At 35.2% G+C, this 16,246-nt stretch overlaps 1 protein-coding gene across 1 annotated transcript in view; it reads right to left on the reverse strand.

Annotated features, from left to right (window-relative positions):
- The window catches only part of LOC138705142 (protein takeout-like), a 32,798-nt gene that overhangs the window by 4,776 nt on the left and 11,776 nt on the right, over window positions 1-16,246 (reverse strand). The window contains exons 3-5 of the mRNA XM_069833806.1: window positions 14,775-14,870; window positions 12,245-12,392; window positions 3,983-4,116 (exon numbers count right to left, since the gene is read on the reverse strand). Of these exons, the coding sequence (XP_069689907.1) occupies window positions 3,983-4,116; window positions 12,245-12,392; window positions 14,775-14,870 (378 nt within the window). The remainder of the gene's footprint in view (window positions 1-3,982; window positions 4,117-12,244; window positions 12,393-14,774; window positions 14,871-16,246) is intronic.

Genomic DNA, 16,246 nt, shown 5'->3' on the forward strand with positions numbered 1-16,246 from the left:
GCTTAAAATCGAAAGGCATTTTAGTGGGCATCACAGAAATACATCCGGGATAAAAACCTCTTCTTTCGTTTTGCCAGTTAATACTGTCACTTCTATTAGGTTTTTTCATGAGTTTTTCCTCACCAATTCTCGTTCCATTGCATAATTTTGGTGGGTAAATATTTTCGCAATAGTACTGTTGGTGATGCAATGTTAAGTATTCAGTTATGTGATAGCAATCCTTGTGGTTTCAAAGAATTCAGTTGGATAAACACAGCCTGCTCACTATGTACAACTGCATCGGGAAATTCATAATACGGTCCTGGACTGCGTAAATATACTGTCTTACAGTCTTACTAATAAACCATGTATAGTTTTTATACGAGACTTATGCAGAGTTGAGACAGAAAACGTTACTAATAAACCGTGAATAAGCTATGGACGTATAAACAGGCTGTAACTATACAATGGGAATTGCTTTGCAGTAGTTATATACACGAAACCCTTGTTTAAGCGTTGTATATAGAGAAAAAATGGCCTCCCCTCTAACAGCTGTTCGTATCGACTATCATTTTATGATGATGGTTGCCTAGTAACCAAAGAAAAACAAACCAAAGAGCACAGAATAATTAGAATAACATTACTGTAGCTTGTACTCTTTGACCAAAATATAGTATGATAATCGATTAGAGCCAGTTATACTATCGATACTTAACACACCACACTAGAGCGCTCTACCGGATGCAATAGAGAACCTCAGATATTCTATTATCTTTCGTAACGAAGTAATGACGAAACTATGACGTAGCTGTGTAACAGTTATACTGTTATACACGACGTATGTAGTGATTATTAGTAAGGAATTTACACACGACTCATAAACGAACTACTCATTGTATAAGACAGTTAAACGTCTGTATATAGAGTTTTTATTAGTAAGACCGTTATTGTATTAACTAGCCGTACCCGTGCGCTCCGCTGCACCCGTTAGAAATAAATATGAAGTAATTACATAATTAAAATAGGACATTTGATCCAGGGAACATTCGTGTTTGATAGAAGGATAAATCGTTTAATATGTTACTTAATTTAAATTGTATTTGAATAATTAAAATGCGATCATGTTGGTCCAGAGACACTCATTTGGTGCAATGACAATTCCTTTAACATGTTTCTTAATTTTTATTACATGCAACCATAGCTTAATGAAGATTGACATAATTTAGATTTAATGTGTATATTTTATTTTACTTGTTATAGGTTTCCATTGAATTATGGCAATAACTTAATTTTAACCCTTGTTTTCTACGTATTCAGTAAATGGCGCTTGGCCCACTATGGTTCTGAACCCTTCAAATAACTTAAGTTATATTATATAATATTACATTGCATATATTATATTATGTTATATTATATCAGAAGTTACTGTAATAACATTATAGCATTATGTCCATCTAGAGAAACTACACTTTCCAATGGTGAAATAATAATTAATTATACAAATCGGTTAATTTGGCTTCCGATATTACTTCATACAAACACAGAAACATTCTCTCTAGGCTATCTTTCATAGCTTTCGATTGTTGCTGTCCAAGGCCCCTTATAGACGAAGTCATTTGTTTTTTAATTCATTACACGGCCTTAGATGGCTGTTATTTTAATTTTAAAACTCATTTATCTCATTAAATATCAGTCCTATCAAAATTTTTCAAGGAATAAAACGTATCGCAAATTATTTTTAAAGAAACTGTTGTTATGTAACATTTTTCACAAAAATCAATAATAAGCGAGATATTTCGATTTATTTAATTCAGGCCCCTTATAACCTCCCTTTTAAATAATGTATTTTGAATGCCATATAGCCTAAAATCTAAGTTACAACGAACTTAATTTATATTCCAATTTTCATCGAAATCGGTTCAGCCATTATCGCGTGAAAAGGTAACAAACATACAGACAGACAGACAGACAGACATACATACAAACAAACATTTCAAAAAAGCGATTTTCGGTTTCAGGGTGGTTAATTATATATGTTAGGACCAATTATTTTTGGAAAAGTCCACACCTGTGGAGTGACGGTTAGGACGTCTAGCCGCGAAACCAGGTGGCCCGGGTTCGATTCCCGATCGGGGCAAGTTACCTGGTTGAGGTTTTTTCCGGGGTTTTCCCTCAACCCAATATGAGCAAATGCTGGGTAACTTTCGGTGGTGGACCCCGGAATCATTTCACCCGGCATTATCACCTTCTTCTCATTCAGATGCTAAATAACCTAAGCTGTTGATAAAGCGTCGTAAAATAACCTACTAAAATAAATTTGAAAAAAAATTTTGGAAAATGGAAAATAACCAGAAAAATTTCGGCTGCAGATTTATTATTAGTATAGATAAGTCTTCTGGATTTTAGCCTTCATGATGTATCAACAATGTAATTTAATTTCTTGTTATAATTTCCATGGTCTTGTGAAAGTCTATGTTGAATACAACAGACAATAATAAAGAACAATTGACTGTAGAAGATTTTGCAGTTTAATATTATACATCAACTAGTGGCTTGTGCAGCAAATGCTGCTGCAAACTAAGTTCGTTAGACGTTCAAATAAAAATTTTTCAGATTTATTTTCAATGAAGAATACTTGTCTTTTGATAGTTATTTGTTTCCATAATAATGAAACATACTCCCTCTGAATAGATTTTTTTAGGCCAAATACTTTCTCTTGAACCTATCCAACTTCAGTTTTTGAGTTTCAACGCGAAAACGCAAGTATCAATGTCAGGACGATAGCAGTAGCTATTTCAGGTTATTGTGGATTGTAGGCAAAGGTTTAAAAAATGTCAGGTTTGCTAAGCTTTCGAACAATAGCATTTTCGTATAGCTGCTGCATGTAGAACTTGAAATGTAGAGCTTAAATCATTTTATCCTACTAAGAGATCTTGCTGAAATGATCTGGAGACTACAAAATTTTCTAGGCCTCTTCTTTTATCAGTAAGTAATACTTTTTGATCTTTCCTTAGGAACTGTAATTTTTGCGCTCTGTCGAGCCAATACTGAAGACAATGACAGATATCAATATCTACACTACACCGCCATTAAGTATATGAAAATGACCCAACCCCATCTGGCTAATAAGTATAAAAATATTTAATTTTTAATAACAATATTATTATCTTACTTAAGTTTTGTAGTTATAGGGCCTATATAGCAGCCACTCAGTAAATTATACAAATGAAGATCTAAATTAAGATATTCTCTACATTTGCTTACATAACCTCAAAACGTTTCACTTTCATGTCATCAATATAGCATCAATATTATGCACAATTAATGAAAAATAGATGCATCATGATATTAACTATAATAATATATAATTTCTAATGATAATAATGTCATCAAACCACCTCAAGTTTCGTAATATTTGAATATCCAAAACACAGCTGTACTCAGAAAATTATTATATACTGCAGAATCAGTTTTTAATAACAAATTGAATTGAGCCCTAAATATGTCGGCAATCCTGCAGGTCATGGCCTTCGTGTAATAGCCTATTGTTTATTGTATTGTGTGTTTTGTTCTGAAATTCAATCAAGTCGGCCGTGATTCGATAAAATTAGTTCTCAAAACTGACAACAGATGGATTTTGGAAAATAGGAAAATTATGTAGGAAAATTGCCATTTCACTGTAAACTACTACTTTTCCGAAAAACTTTGGGTTCCAAGCTTCAAAATGAGGGGCCATTTATTAAAACCCGTTCAGCCGTTTTCCCGTAATTTCCATTACCAGTTCAAATTATGTATATAGATATTTTATTTTTTTATATTTTTAATTAATTTAACGTGCATTTGCACAATTTTAATGTAGCCTATGCTTTTCTCCTGGTTATGAAGGTTAAATGTGCAAACTTTGGCACATTTCGTTCAAAGCGTGTAGATTTGTATAGAGATACGCACGCACGCACACACACACATTCGCTTTTATATATTAAAATAGTAAAATAATACTCACTGAAGTTCAAGATGCAGTCGCCCTTTCCGCTGATCGGCAGCAGTAATATTCTGCCTTCCAGATCGTAGTCGGCTGTGAATGTCATCGTGGGGGTCTGCATATACATATCCATAGTGAGATTATCCATATTCGCCCTGAAGGAGGAAATCGAAGTCATGAAGGCGATACAAACCTATACCACAGTCTAGTATATACAGTCGCGAAGCTCAATACGTGGTAAATATGCAAACATTAGATAGTTGCTCACCACTAGGATCGCTAATATCGCCTCATTACAGACAATGCAAAATAGAACCGTCACAGTCTATTGTTTCTAGCACCCTCAAAACTCAAGCTTCGTGACTGTATATAGTAGACTGTGCCTATACTTCTATACTAAAAGCCAGGTTATGAATCGACTAAACAGGGAGTAGTTGGCAGGGCGAGAGGAAAGTGCGGGTTAGAGGGGTAGCCTGTGCAGCGATGACACGTAGAGTTTGGGGGGGGGGGGTGGAGGGGGGAAGGAGAACGGAGCTTTTCATTGGGCCTCACGTGAAAATGTCGTCTGCTAACGAAAATCTGGCAACGGAATCATGGAGACAGTGTAGCCAAACTTCCCAGTTCTTTTGCAGTACCACGTGCATTACGAGTCGCATTTCGTACCAGCGTCATTAACTTGTACTTTCTTAAAAACAGTAATTTTAATTACTAATATTGTTGATAGTGTTATCGAGAACTATACGTAGACAGTAGTCTAGTTATTTTAAACATATCTGTGACAAAAGCTGAACATGCTGTGAATCTCGCAGTTATTTAAAACATATCGGTGACAAACGCTGAACATGCTTTGAATCTCGCAGTTATTTAAAACATATCGGTGACAAACGCTGAACATGCTTTGAATCTCGCAGTTATTTAAAACATATCTGTGACAAACGCTGAACATGCTTTGAATCTCGCAGTTATTTAAAACATATCGGTGACAAACGCTGAACATGCTTTGAATCTCGCAGTTATTTAAAACATATCGGTGACAAACGCTGAACATGCTTTGAATCTCGCAGTTATTTAAACCATATCGGTGACAAACGCTGAACATGCTTTGAATCTCGCAGTTATTTAAAACATATCGGTGACAAATGCTGAACATGCTTTGAATCTCGCAGTTATTTAAAACATATCGGTGACAAACGCTGAACATGCTTTGAATCTCGCAGTTATTTAAAACATATCGGTGACAAACGCTGAACATGCTTTGAATCTCGCGCCACTATGTGGCAATAGAGCTCAGAAAGAGAGCTTCCGGTTAAGTCTGTTCATAACCTGGCTTTTAGTATAGTTACACACTTATTAACTATTGAGTAGGTCTTCTTCACCCTGCTATCAATTCTGAACTTGTATTTCTTCAACTATTACATTAATATAAGCATGAATTACGTCTTTCATTTACTTTGCAAGTATTAAAGGACATACCATTGAGCCGTGTATACCGGCTCAGTTTGCGAGGTCGGCCCACGCCCATGAGCGCCATCTTTTTCATCTGGCATTCCTGTTATATCTTTACGTCATAGCAGCATAAGTTTATGGGTATGCGATGAGAGGGGGAAGTAGTTTTCCTGGATAGTTAAATTGTCAGACACACAAACTCGGAAATTTGGCACCAGGGGAGACACACTCTCGGAACTTCGCTAGGTGGGAGACATACTTGCAACTTCGTTACCATGGGAGACACATACTTGGAAGTTCGATAGTGTGGGAGATACATACTTGCAACTTCGCTAGAATGGAAGACATGTATTCGGAACTTTGCTAGTATGGGAAATATAAAGGGTGAAAGGGGTATAAGTGTCATTATTTTAACTGATGATTATTCATGTCATAAGGAAGAAAAATTGGACTTACAATTTTTTTCTAATTCCAATATTTAACTAATTATTAAAGTTTACAATATTAGACGTTTGACTAAGTTGCTGGATGGGTAGGAGGGGGTTTACAAGTAGCCTACACAGTACAGCCACAGTCTACTATATACAGTCGCGAAGCTTGAGGTGATTTTTTGCAAATCTCGTGATAAAGCGCTCCAAGCGGTTAGCAACTAGAAACAATAGACTGTCCACAGTCGACTTTGAACTGTGTCGTATTTCCATCGAGTGCTAGCTCGTTACGTCTTTCACATTGATGCTTGTGAAATGTTCGTTATTGGTTGTAATGAAAATGTTAATGGCTAAAATAGAATAATTGGAATAATAATATTTTACTAGAGACGTAGAAAAATTAAGTTTGTTTTAATGAAATTTATTGATCACGTTTTATTTTCAATTCTGGTGGGATTATTATTGCTTAGGCCTACTTTTTTTTTCAAAGGATATGTTTTTAATTATAGCTGTTAATTTTGTTATTATTTTTATTTGTTACTTTACTAGAGACGTAGAAAAAGTCTGTTACAATAAAACTTATTGATTACGTTTTATTTCCAATTCTGGTGTGATTATTATTGCTTAACCTCATTCCACTTTGTTAACCACGTAAGCCTACACTACAAGTACCGGTACACGTAAGTTACTCCATTAATTCATATTTCCATTATTATTGTTGTAAAGGGAAAGGCAAATTAATATTTATTGGTTTCATAGTTAATTATCGCTATAATCTTGAATGAGTGAAGCGATTATAGTAAATTTCAGTTCGTTTTGCACAAACAAAAATAATATTAACCTATTTCTTGCAGGTATCTTCGAGTTTATGGTGGAATTTAATATACTTCATTAAAATAATAAATTAACTTTATGCACTTAATATTTCAATAATGGAAGGATACAATGAAATTGTAACATATTTTGTCGGCTGCTAGGAGAGAGATCTGCGATGATGAGGCGATAGTAGCGATCCTAGTGGTGGGCAACTACCCATGTTTGCATTTTTACTACATATTGAGCTTCGCGACTGTATACAGTAGACTGTGGTACAGCTCAACATACCGATACAAAATAGATGCTCTGTTCTAATGCAGGAGCGAACCAGTACAACTGTTGTTTACATAAAACGAGCAGTAAATACAAACTTTCAATCTCATTAATAGAACATAATGGTAAATTTACATTTTATTTAATAACTAGCTTAAATTACCCGGCGTTGCCCGAGTTTTAAATTTTGGTCTATTTCTAAATAAACTGTTTGTTAGACTTATCGGAGACCTCGGCAAGGGAACTATATAAAACCAAAACGAACCATATTTACTTATGTTTTCTCCTCCCTAGTGACGAATATTAAAGAAAGTGCCACTAATATCCAAAGAAACTGACTAATCGAAATAATTCCATCTCACCTATGAATAGAGTTTTAACAACATTAAGACCTTATGCTACAGGGATATTTAAGATATTTAACATTGTGATTGATGATAATATTTATCGTACCACGGCATTATGCATTATTAAGCCTTTCTGCCCACAATATATTTAATTTTCTTCAAGGCCAAACTACAATCTGTAACGGATGGATTCTATCAAATACATGGATTTCAGGGTGTTTTGCAGTAACGGAGACTATACTCATCAGAATTCACTCTCCTGGAGAAGACAATGTAGAACACTACCACAACAGAAAATCATATTTTTCTATAAACGGCCAAGTCATTAGTGACCATAACTTATTAATAAAAGACGGGTTAACAGTAACAGTAAAATAGGCTCTATATTATTATTGCAATATTATAATATTGTAATATTATCACAAATATTACTATAACTTATAATAATTGCTTAAAATCGAATGGCTATAATAGCAATACGTGGGATAAAAACATAATCTTCTTTCGTTTTTCCAGTTAATATGCCACTCATATTACGTTTCGTATGAGTTTTTCACACCAATTCTTATTCGTGCATAATTTTGATGGGTCAATATTTCACAATAGTACTATTGGTTATTCAATATTAAGTAAATTATGTGATAGTAATCCTTGTAGTTTCAAAGAATTCTAGAATTCAGTTGTATAAAACAGTCTGCTCACTATCTACAAAATTGCATCGAGGAATTCATAATACGGTCCTGGACTGCGTAAAGATACTTATTGTATGAATTATCTAGTTTTAGCCATCATGATGTGTAACAACAATGTAATTTAATTTCGTGTTAAAATTTCCATGGCCTCGTGAAAGTCGATGTTGAATATAACAGACAATAATAAAAAACAATTGACTGTAGAAGATTTTGTGTTTTAATATTATACATGAAGATTTGATCTATTTATTTTTATTTTTTATAATTTTAATGAATTTAACTTCCATTTGCACAATTTTAATGTAGCCTATGTTCTTCTCCTGGTTATGAAGATTAAATGTGCAAACTTTGGCACATATTGGTCAAAGCGTGTAGATTTGTATAGAGAACATACACACATACATACATACATACATACATACATACATACATACATACATACAAACATACATACATACATACATACATACATACATACATACATACATACATACATACATACATACATACATACATACATACATACCCACATTCAATTTTATATATTAAGATATTGCTCCATTTGTCTTATTGTACGTCTAACAATAATGGTTCACTGCACAAAATCACACGAACTTTTTTCTAATGCAAAATGTTAATCTCTCCCGCTTCCGTAAAGCACTATCATTTTAAAAGAAATTTCTGGTTGTGTGATTTTCGAAACGGGGTAAGAGACTCCCAGTTTCTAATAATCGTTAAGAAACTGCAAACCAATATTCTCCACTCTTTCCTATTTTCTGCTTTCTTCTTAGTCTCTGCATGTGGTCCATATATCTTGAAGTCTGTTATTTGCTCTTAAAATTAATGTAACGCAAATAGATACGAATAAAAATGGTCTTGCAAAACTTAATTTAGGTTTATTGTTGAAAAATAGCGATGTAAGGGCATTGTTTGGTACAGCTTTTGAAAACATGATGGAGGAAAACAGGAGAAAAACTTGCGAGCTTGTACAAAAAGTTGAAGATGTTTACTGGGTAACAGACGAAGTAGCAGGTTGAGCTAATGATAGGTTTATAACTAATTTAGAATGAATTTTTGGCAGTGAAAATCATGAAAACTCTTATATTGTAGAAGGCGATCGGAAGCAATAACCAGAAGAGACAGGGTCCTTCCGTCACTGACACCTAAAGCTCAATGGAAAGGTTATCTTACTCTTATCCTAATGGAGAGTTGATCGAGTTAGAATGAGACAATATGTAGAGTGAACCATAAGAAAATTTCTTAATGTCATTAATTTTGGTGGATGATTCCTTCAGTAAACAGCAACAAAAAAGTCAAATAACGTTTTCCTATGTTTTGAATAGTTTTCCAGAAAAACGCGCATTTTAAAATACATGAATTATGAGATTTTATTTTTCCAATCTCGTTTAACCAGTGACTTGCTCTGAGTTGACATCTTTTCTGAGGCTTTGAAGTAACTTATAAAAATGAAAAAGATGTGAACAAGAAAATCATCAAATTTACACAAATTTTAGGAATAATAAATAATACAATAAAAGCAAAATTCGTACAAAAATCCACAATAATAAAAATATATAATACTCTAGCATTACCCTCCCTTTTATACGGAAGTGAGATTTGGACAGTAAGGAAAAGAGATATGAGCAGAATCAAAGCAACGGAAATGAAATTTTTCAGACGGACAGCAGGATATATTCTTTTACATCGAAAAAGGAATGAAGAAATATTGGAACAATTAGAAGTAGAGTCAGTAGAAGAAAAAATAAACAGATACAAACTAAATTGACTACACCATGTAAAACGAATGGACAATTCAAGGATCTCCAAAATGATGATGCAATATCAACCCAGAGGACATCGACGGTTAGGAAGATCCTTTAGAAGACTGCTAGATGGGGCCGAAACAGATCTACACAGGCCTAATTCGTGACGGATGATGATGATGATGAATTATGAGATCGTGCAACGCTGCAACCAACAGTGAGCACACATAAAGTCGTGTTTAATCTGTGTTAGAGAACGGAGAATGAATAATGCTCATTTCACGTTAAACAAAATCTTGGAAAATTTAAAATAAACTCTACAACCTAACTTTAATTGAATGTTTAGAGAACACGAACAATAAAACACGCTTATTTCAAACTAAATTGAAAAGATTAAGAAATATTTCTAAATTTACATTTCAATTGAATATTCTAGAGATATTAAACTACAATTATGCTTATTTCACGTTATAAAAACAAAATTTTAAAACATTTAAAACTCTAAACGAAAAAATAAAAATACGATATGCTTATTTTACGTTAAAGTAATAAACAAAATTAAACATATTATTTATAAAGTCTTCGATTTAATTTTAATTAAATATTCGGTGAACACAACCAATAAGAAAAACTTATTTTACATTATATAAATCTATTTAATGATTTAAAAAATTCCCTAATTAGAAATAGTTCCCTCCCACTTTAATTATTATGAAAGCAGTAACCAGTTAACGTACATACAAGAAATCAAATTTCCCGCGCTATCGTATCTTGATACAGTAGAACCTCTATTATCCGTGGTAATGAAGGGGATGGACTGAACAGTTGATGGAAAAAATGGGATAATCAGTACCATGAAATATTTTGTAATTTCCTGCATGGTCTTGTATTTACTCACTAGGTAGCGGATCAGAAGTTCACTAATTTCAGTCTGGTTGTCAACAACGGGTTTTTAAGGAGCAAGGAAACCCTTTTTAATGACTGTCTCAGGAAAGATAGAAATAGTCTAAAGGAGGTCTCATGTTGTAGATTTACATAATTTTTTACACTTCATCCTTGTTTTTTTTATTACATCACGTAGTTGTAACCCCCAATCTCATATTCTGATGCGAGATGAGCCACAGCTTCTCTTTCTCAAACCATTCAAATTATTTCCATTTTTTTTCGATACTTAGCACAACACGTTTTCTGTTATCATCCGTGGAAGACATTTTATATACAAGTTATATTATAGAACGACACTTTGAACAGTAGACAATGTTTTGTAACGATAAAGGCTTGCAATAACACTCTCTAGCAAAAACATATGTAGAACTTACTAATATGATGTACAAAACAGTACTTCATATAAGTTATTTATTTCTGAAGAAAAAAAAGAGCGAGAAATAGACAGTCGGATAATCCGCCAATCGGTTAATAGGGTGACGGATAATCGGGGTTTTACTGTATTATGATACTTAATCACTCATTTAAAGTTTGTGTGACTGCAACCTGTGTATATTTTTGTGTGGCTTTACTTTGTTTTTGTATTCCTGGTGTTGTGGAAGAGAAGACCTGATGGCCTTAACTACACCAGAATAAATAAATAAATAAATAAATAAATAAATAAATAAATAAATAAATAAATAAATAAATAAATAAATAAATAAGTAAATAGGTAAATAAATAAATTAATAAAATAAATAAAATAAATATATATATAAATAAAGACATAAATAAATACATAAATAAATAAATAAATAAATAAAATTAAATAAATTAATAAATACATTAAATTAATTAAATTAATTAATTTAATTAATTAAATAAATACATAAATAAACACATAAATAAATATATAAATAAATAAATAAGTAAGTAAATAAGTAAATAAATAAATAAATAAATAAATAAATAAATAAATAAATAAATAAAAGCAATTGTGTTATTTTACAATTCATTTTAATATATCAATATGCCTGGTAAATTATTAATAAGTATTTAATGAATTTCAATCTTAAGGCATATAAACTTTAGTTTATATGCCTTAAGATTGAAATTCATTAAATACTTATTAATAATTGTGTTATGTTTACATTCCTCGTTGTCTCACCCATTCCTTGCATACGCGAGTTGCATCTCTCCAGGCAATAACCTTTACAGCGTTGTCACAGTGCATCACGCTTTAAAATTTCTTTGCAGAACGAAAACTTACATTCATTCGCATCAAATTTCTGCACATTTAAAGGACAAAACAGGAGTTCTTTCAATCATTTATTATCATAATACACTGCTCTCTGAAACTGATTAAGGATACTGGGAATTAATTCAATAGCTTTCCACAAAATGCGGTATGAAATGTTTAATATAAAATAATTTTTATCTCCAAAAGAAAGCAAAATCGAACAAAATTGTATTAAGCATTTTTGTTTGAAATATCTCAAAGAATAACCCTTGAAATTAACGACGTTACTTACGGTTCACTGCATATCACTTTCTTCGAACGACCAGACAACTTAAGTCCACAAACTGTACTCACACGACTCGCTGCAAATTGAAGTCTCTCAGCCCATATATCGTGAGGTTGGTGAGCACCTGTTTTAGTCTGAAGTTTCCAGTACCATCCTTAAACTCAATGCGAGGGATATGCAGGGGATCCAAAGGGACTAAGCCGAGTTCAGGGACGCCTGTAACACAGAGTTAAATTGTCGGAAGTATTTCCTTGAAAAGCTGGTTACGTGAAAATATTTCCAAATAATATAATAATCGAAATCATAACATTGTCATTATACTCTGCACATATTAAATCCTAATTCTTCTTCCAGTTTTCAAAGTACCGGTAAGTTATTAAGACTTTTAAACGTTTGTTGGAAATGTTTTGTCAAGCAATTTTTGATTTCACCAATATTTCCTGTAATCTTATACAGGATGAACTTAATTAATGTTATTAATTTCAGGGGATTACTCTTTGCGAAAAAATCTTAATATAAATTTGTTCGTTTTTGCTTTCCTTTCGAGGTAAAAATTCTTATATGAAATATTTCATAGCATGTTTTGGGTAAGCGATTGATCTAATTCCCGATACGCTCACCCAATTTAAGATAGCAGTGTTTTATGATAATGAAATATTGAAGAACTTTAGTTTTGTCCTTTAAATTTGCAGAAATTTGATTCGAACTAATGTAACATTGTAAAATTCTTTTGCAGAACGAAAAGTATGTGTATTTTACACCATTAAAATTTGGGTCACATGTTTCAGACTGAAAATCCCGAATTCTTTTTAGTACACTTTCTGTCTGCCTGTCTGTCTGTCTTCTTCTCTGCATGTATATTTTCTGTCTACCTATCTACCCACCCATTCACCCATCCACCTACCTACCTACCTACCTACCCTGTCTTTCTGTCGATCTGTTTACCTTCCTATCTACCTATCTATCCTGTCTTTCTGTCGATCTGTCTACCTACCTACCTACCTGGGTGGGTCAATCCACCTATCTGTCTAAGTGTCTGTCTTGCTCTCTATATCCCCTTTCGTCCTATCTGTCCTATGTACTACCCACCTACTTAACCTTTCCGTACATCCTCCCACCATTCGGTTCGTCCATCCATCCACCCATCCTCCCCATCCATCCATCCACCCATCCTCCCCATCAACCCATCTATCCATCCATCCTCCCCATCCATCCATCCACCCATCCTCCCCATCAACCCATCCATCCATCCATCCACCCACCCATCCTCCCCATCCATCCATCCATCCATCAACCCATCCATCCACCCATCCTCCCATCCATCCATCCATCCATCCATCCACCCATCCTCCCCATCAATCCATCCATCCACCCATCCTCCCCATCAACCCATCCATCCACCCATCCTCCCCATCCATCCATCCATCCTCCCCATCCATCCATCCATCCTCCCCATCCATCCATCCACCCATCCTTCCCATCCATCCATCCTCCCCATGCATCCATCCTCCCCATCAACCCATCAACCCATCCATCCATCCACCCATCCTCCCCATCAACCCATCTATCCATCCATCCATCCATCCACCCAACCATCCTCCCCATCCATCCATCCACCCACCCATCCTCCCCATCCATCCATCCATCCATCCACCCATCCTCCCCATCCATCCATCCACCCATCCTCCCCATCAACCCATCCATCCATCCATCCATCCATCCACCCATCCTCCCCATCCATCCATCCATCCATCCATCCTCCCCATCCATCCATCCATCCACCCATCCTCCCCATCAACCCATCTATCCATCCATCCATCCACCCATCCTCCCCATCAATCCATCCATCCATCCATCCATCCATCCACCCATCCTCCCCATCCATCCATCCATCCATCCACCCCATCAACCCATCCATCCATCCACCCATTCTCCCCATCCATCCATCCATCCATCCATCCACCCATCCTTCCCATCCATCCATCCACCCATCCTCCCCATCAACCCATCCATCCATCCATCCACCCATCCTCCCCAACCATCCATCCACCCATCCTCCCCATCAACCCATCCATCCATCCACCCATCCTCCCAATCCATCCATCCTCCCCATCAATCCATCCATCCATCCATCCACCCATCCTCCCCATCCATCCATCCACCCATCCTCCCCATCAATCCATCCATCCATCCACCCATCCTCCCTATCCATCCATCCACCCATCCTCCCCATCAACCCATCCATCCATCCATCCACCCATCCTCCCCATCCATCCATCCACCCATCCTCCCCATCAACCCATCCATCCATCCATCCACCCATCCTCCCCATCCATCCATCCACCCATCCTCCCCATCAACCTATCCATCCATCCACCCATCCTCCCCATCCATCCATCCATCCATCCACCCATCCTCCCCATCAATCCATCCATCCATCCATCCACCCATCCTCCCCATCCATCCACCCATCCTCCCCATCAATCCATCCATCCACCCATCCTCCCCATCAACCCATCCATCCATCAATCCATCCATCCATCCACCTTTCTCTAGTTCTCGTAATGTCATTTATACTTACATTAGTGTTAGACTTACCTTTGATTAACTTCGGTCTGAAGTCTTCTATTGCATTTTTTATGCAGTTTCCTAATTCGGGATCACTCCGGCTGCATAACTTGAAATAGTCGTTAGCTGCAACAAGAAAGCATCCATTTACTCGACTTGTTATTCCCAAAGATTTCGCATATTATTTGCTATCATCTTCTCACATGAGGCTTGGTTTAATTTGTATGGTTCGATTTTTTCACAAAGCTGTAGGCACTGAAGCACAGAAAGTCTCCGATTAATTCACGAAGTTACCTGCATGATAAAAGAATTGTTGTATGGTGTCATGTAACTACAATACGAATAATAGGATCAGTATTTTATGAAAATATAGTAAATGAACAGATGTCCGGCGCAGAAATACATGTTTTTTCAGTTGTTGACAGATAATAATCAGAGACAATCTCGGTTTTTTCGACAAGATTCTACCACACTCCACACTGCAGGTGAGATATAAGGAGAGTTTTTGGATGACAACTTCTAGAGGGTTGCACATTCACCTGATCTTATCGTATGTGACTTGTGGGAACCTTAAAAAGTATTCTGTAAAAATAACCCTTATAGACACTACAACTGATGGACTGAAAGACAATAACAGCAGAAATTCCAAGAGTCGAAGTGTACGAGTGTGGGTTGCCTGTATCATATCTAGGTTACTTCATAGCCTAGTCTTTCTGAGTTGCAGCCCTGATCACATATGTAGCAGATTGACCATCCCTATGTTATATATATATATATATATATATATATATATATATATATTTAATCTTCCTCAAATTGGTGAGGTTGCCAAAGACAAAGAATATTAAACAGTAACATTTAAGATGACATTAAAAATGTCTTACTAGAAATTTGTTTACAATAAACTAAAATTTACAGTAGATAATATTTCACATAATGAAAATTTGCAGTAAAATAAATAATACAGATAAAAATAGAATGGGAAAATTCAATATGAATTGAAATACAAGTGTCGCCGTAAAATCTGCAGACAACCCTTCAAGGCTGTTATAGAAATTTCCTTAATTGTTGTGCTGGGACTCCAAATTTAGGACAGAATGACACGAATTGTTTTGTTATGGTCCCGCTAGCGCCCACCATTAATCCGATGACTTCTATATCCCTGAGTTTATATGATATTTTGTAATAAGTGGTAGTTGGTTTATAAATTGTCCTTTTCTCTAGATTAACCTCCTCGGGTAACAGTAACATGTGAAAGAGAACAACCACAGGATCATCACTGTAGATAGGTAACGACCGCTAGATGGAAGTACAGTTGCTCCATGCAATTCAAATGAGAGTTATGACGTGACTTCTTCTGCTGTCGCTAGATGGCAGTATAGTGAAATTGATAAAAGTTGCTGCCTTCAAAGTCCATAAGGCTGATCAATCTTCTAATATGTGATGTGGGGTTGCAGTTATATCGCGTTGAATTTTGAAACAAGAATTCATAAATTATGAAT

The sequence above is a fragment of the Periplaneta americana genome, chromosome 1, assembly GCF_040183065.1.
Source record: "Periplaneta americana isolate PAMFEO1 chromosome 1, P.americana_PAMFEO1_priV1, whole genome shotgun sequence".
NCBI classification, from domain to species: Eukaryota; Metazoa; Arthropoda; class Insecta; order Blattodea; family Blattidae; genus Periplaneta; species Periplaneta americana.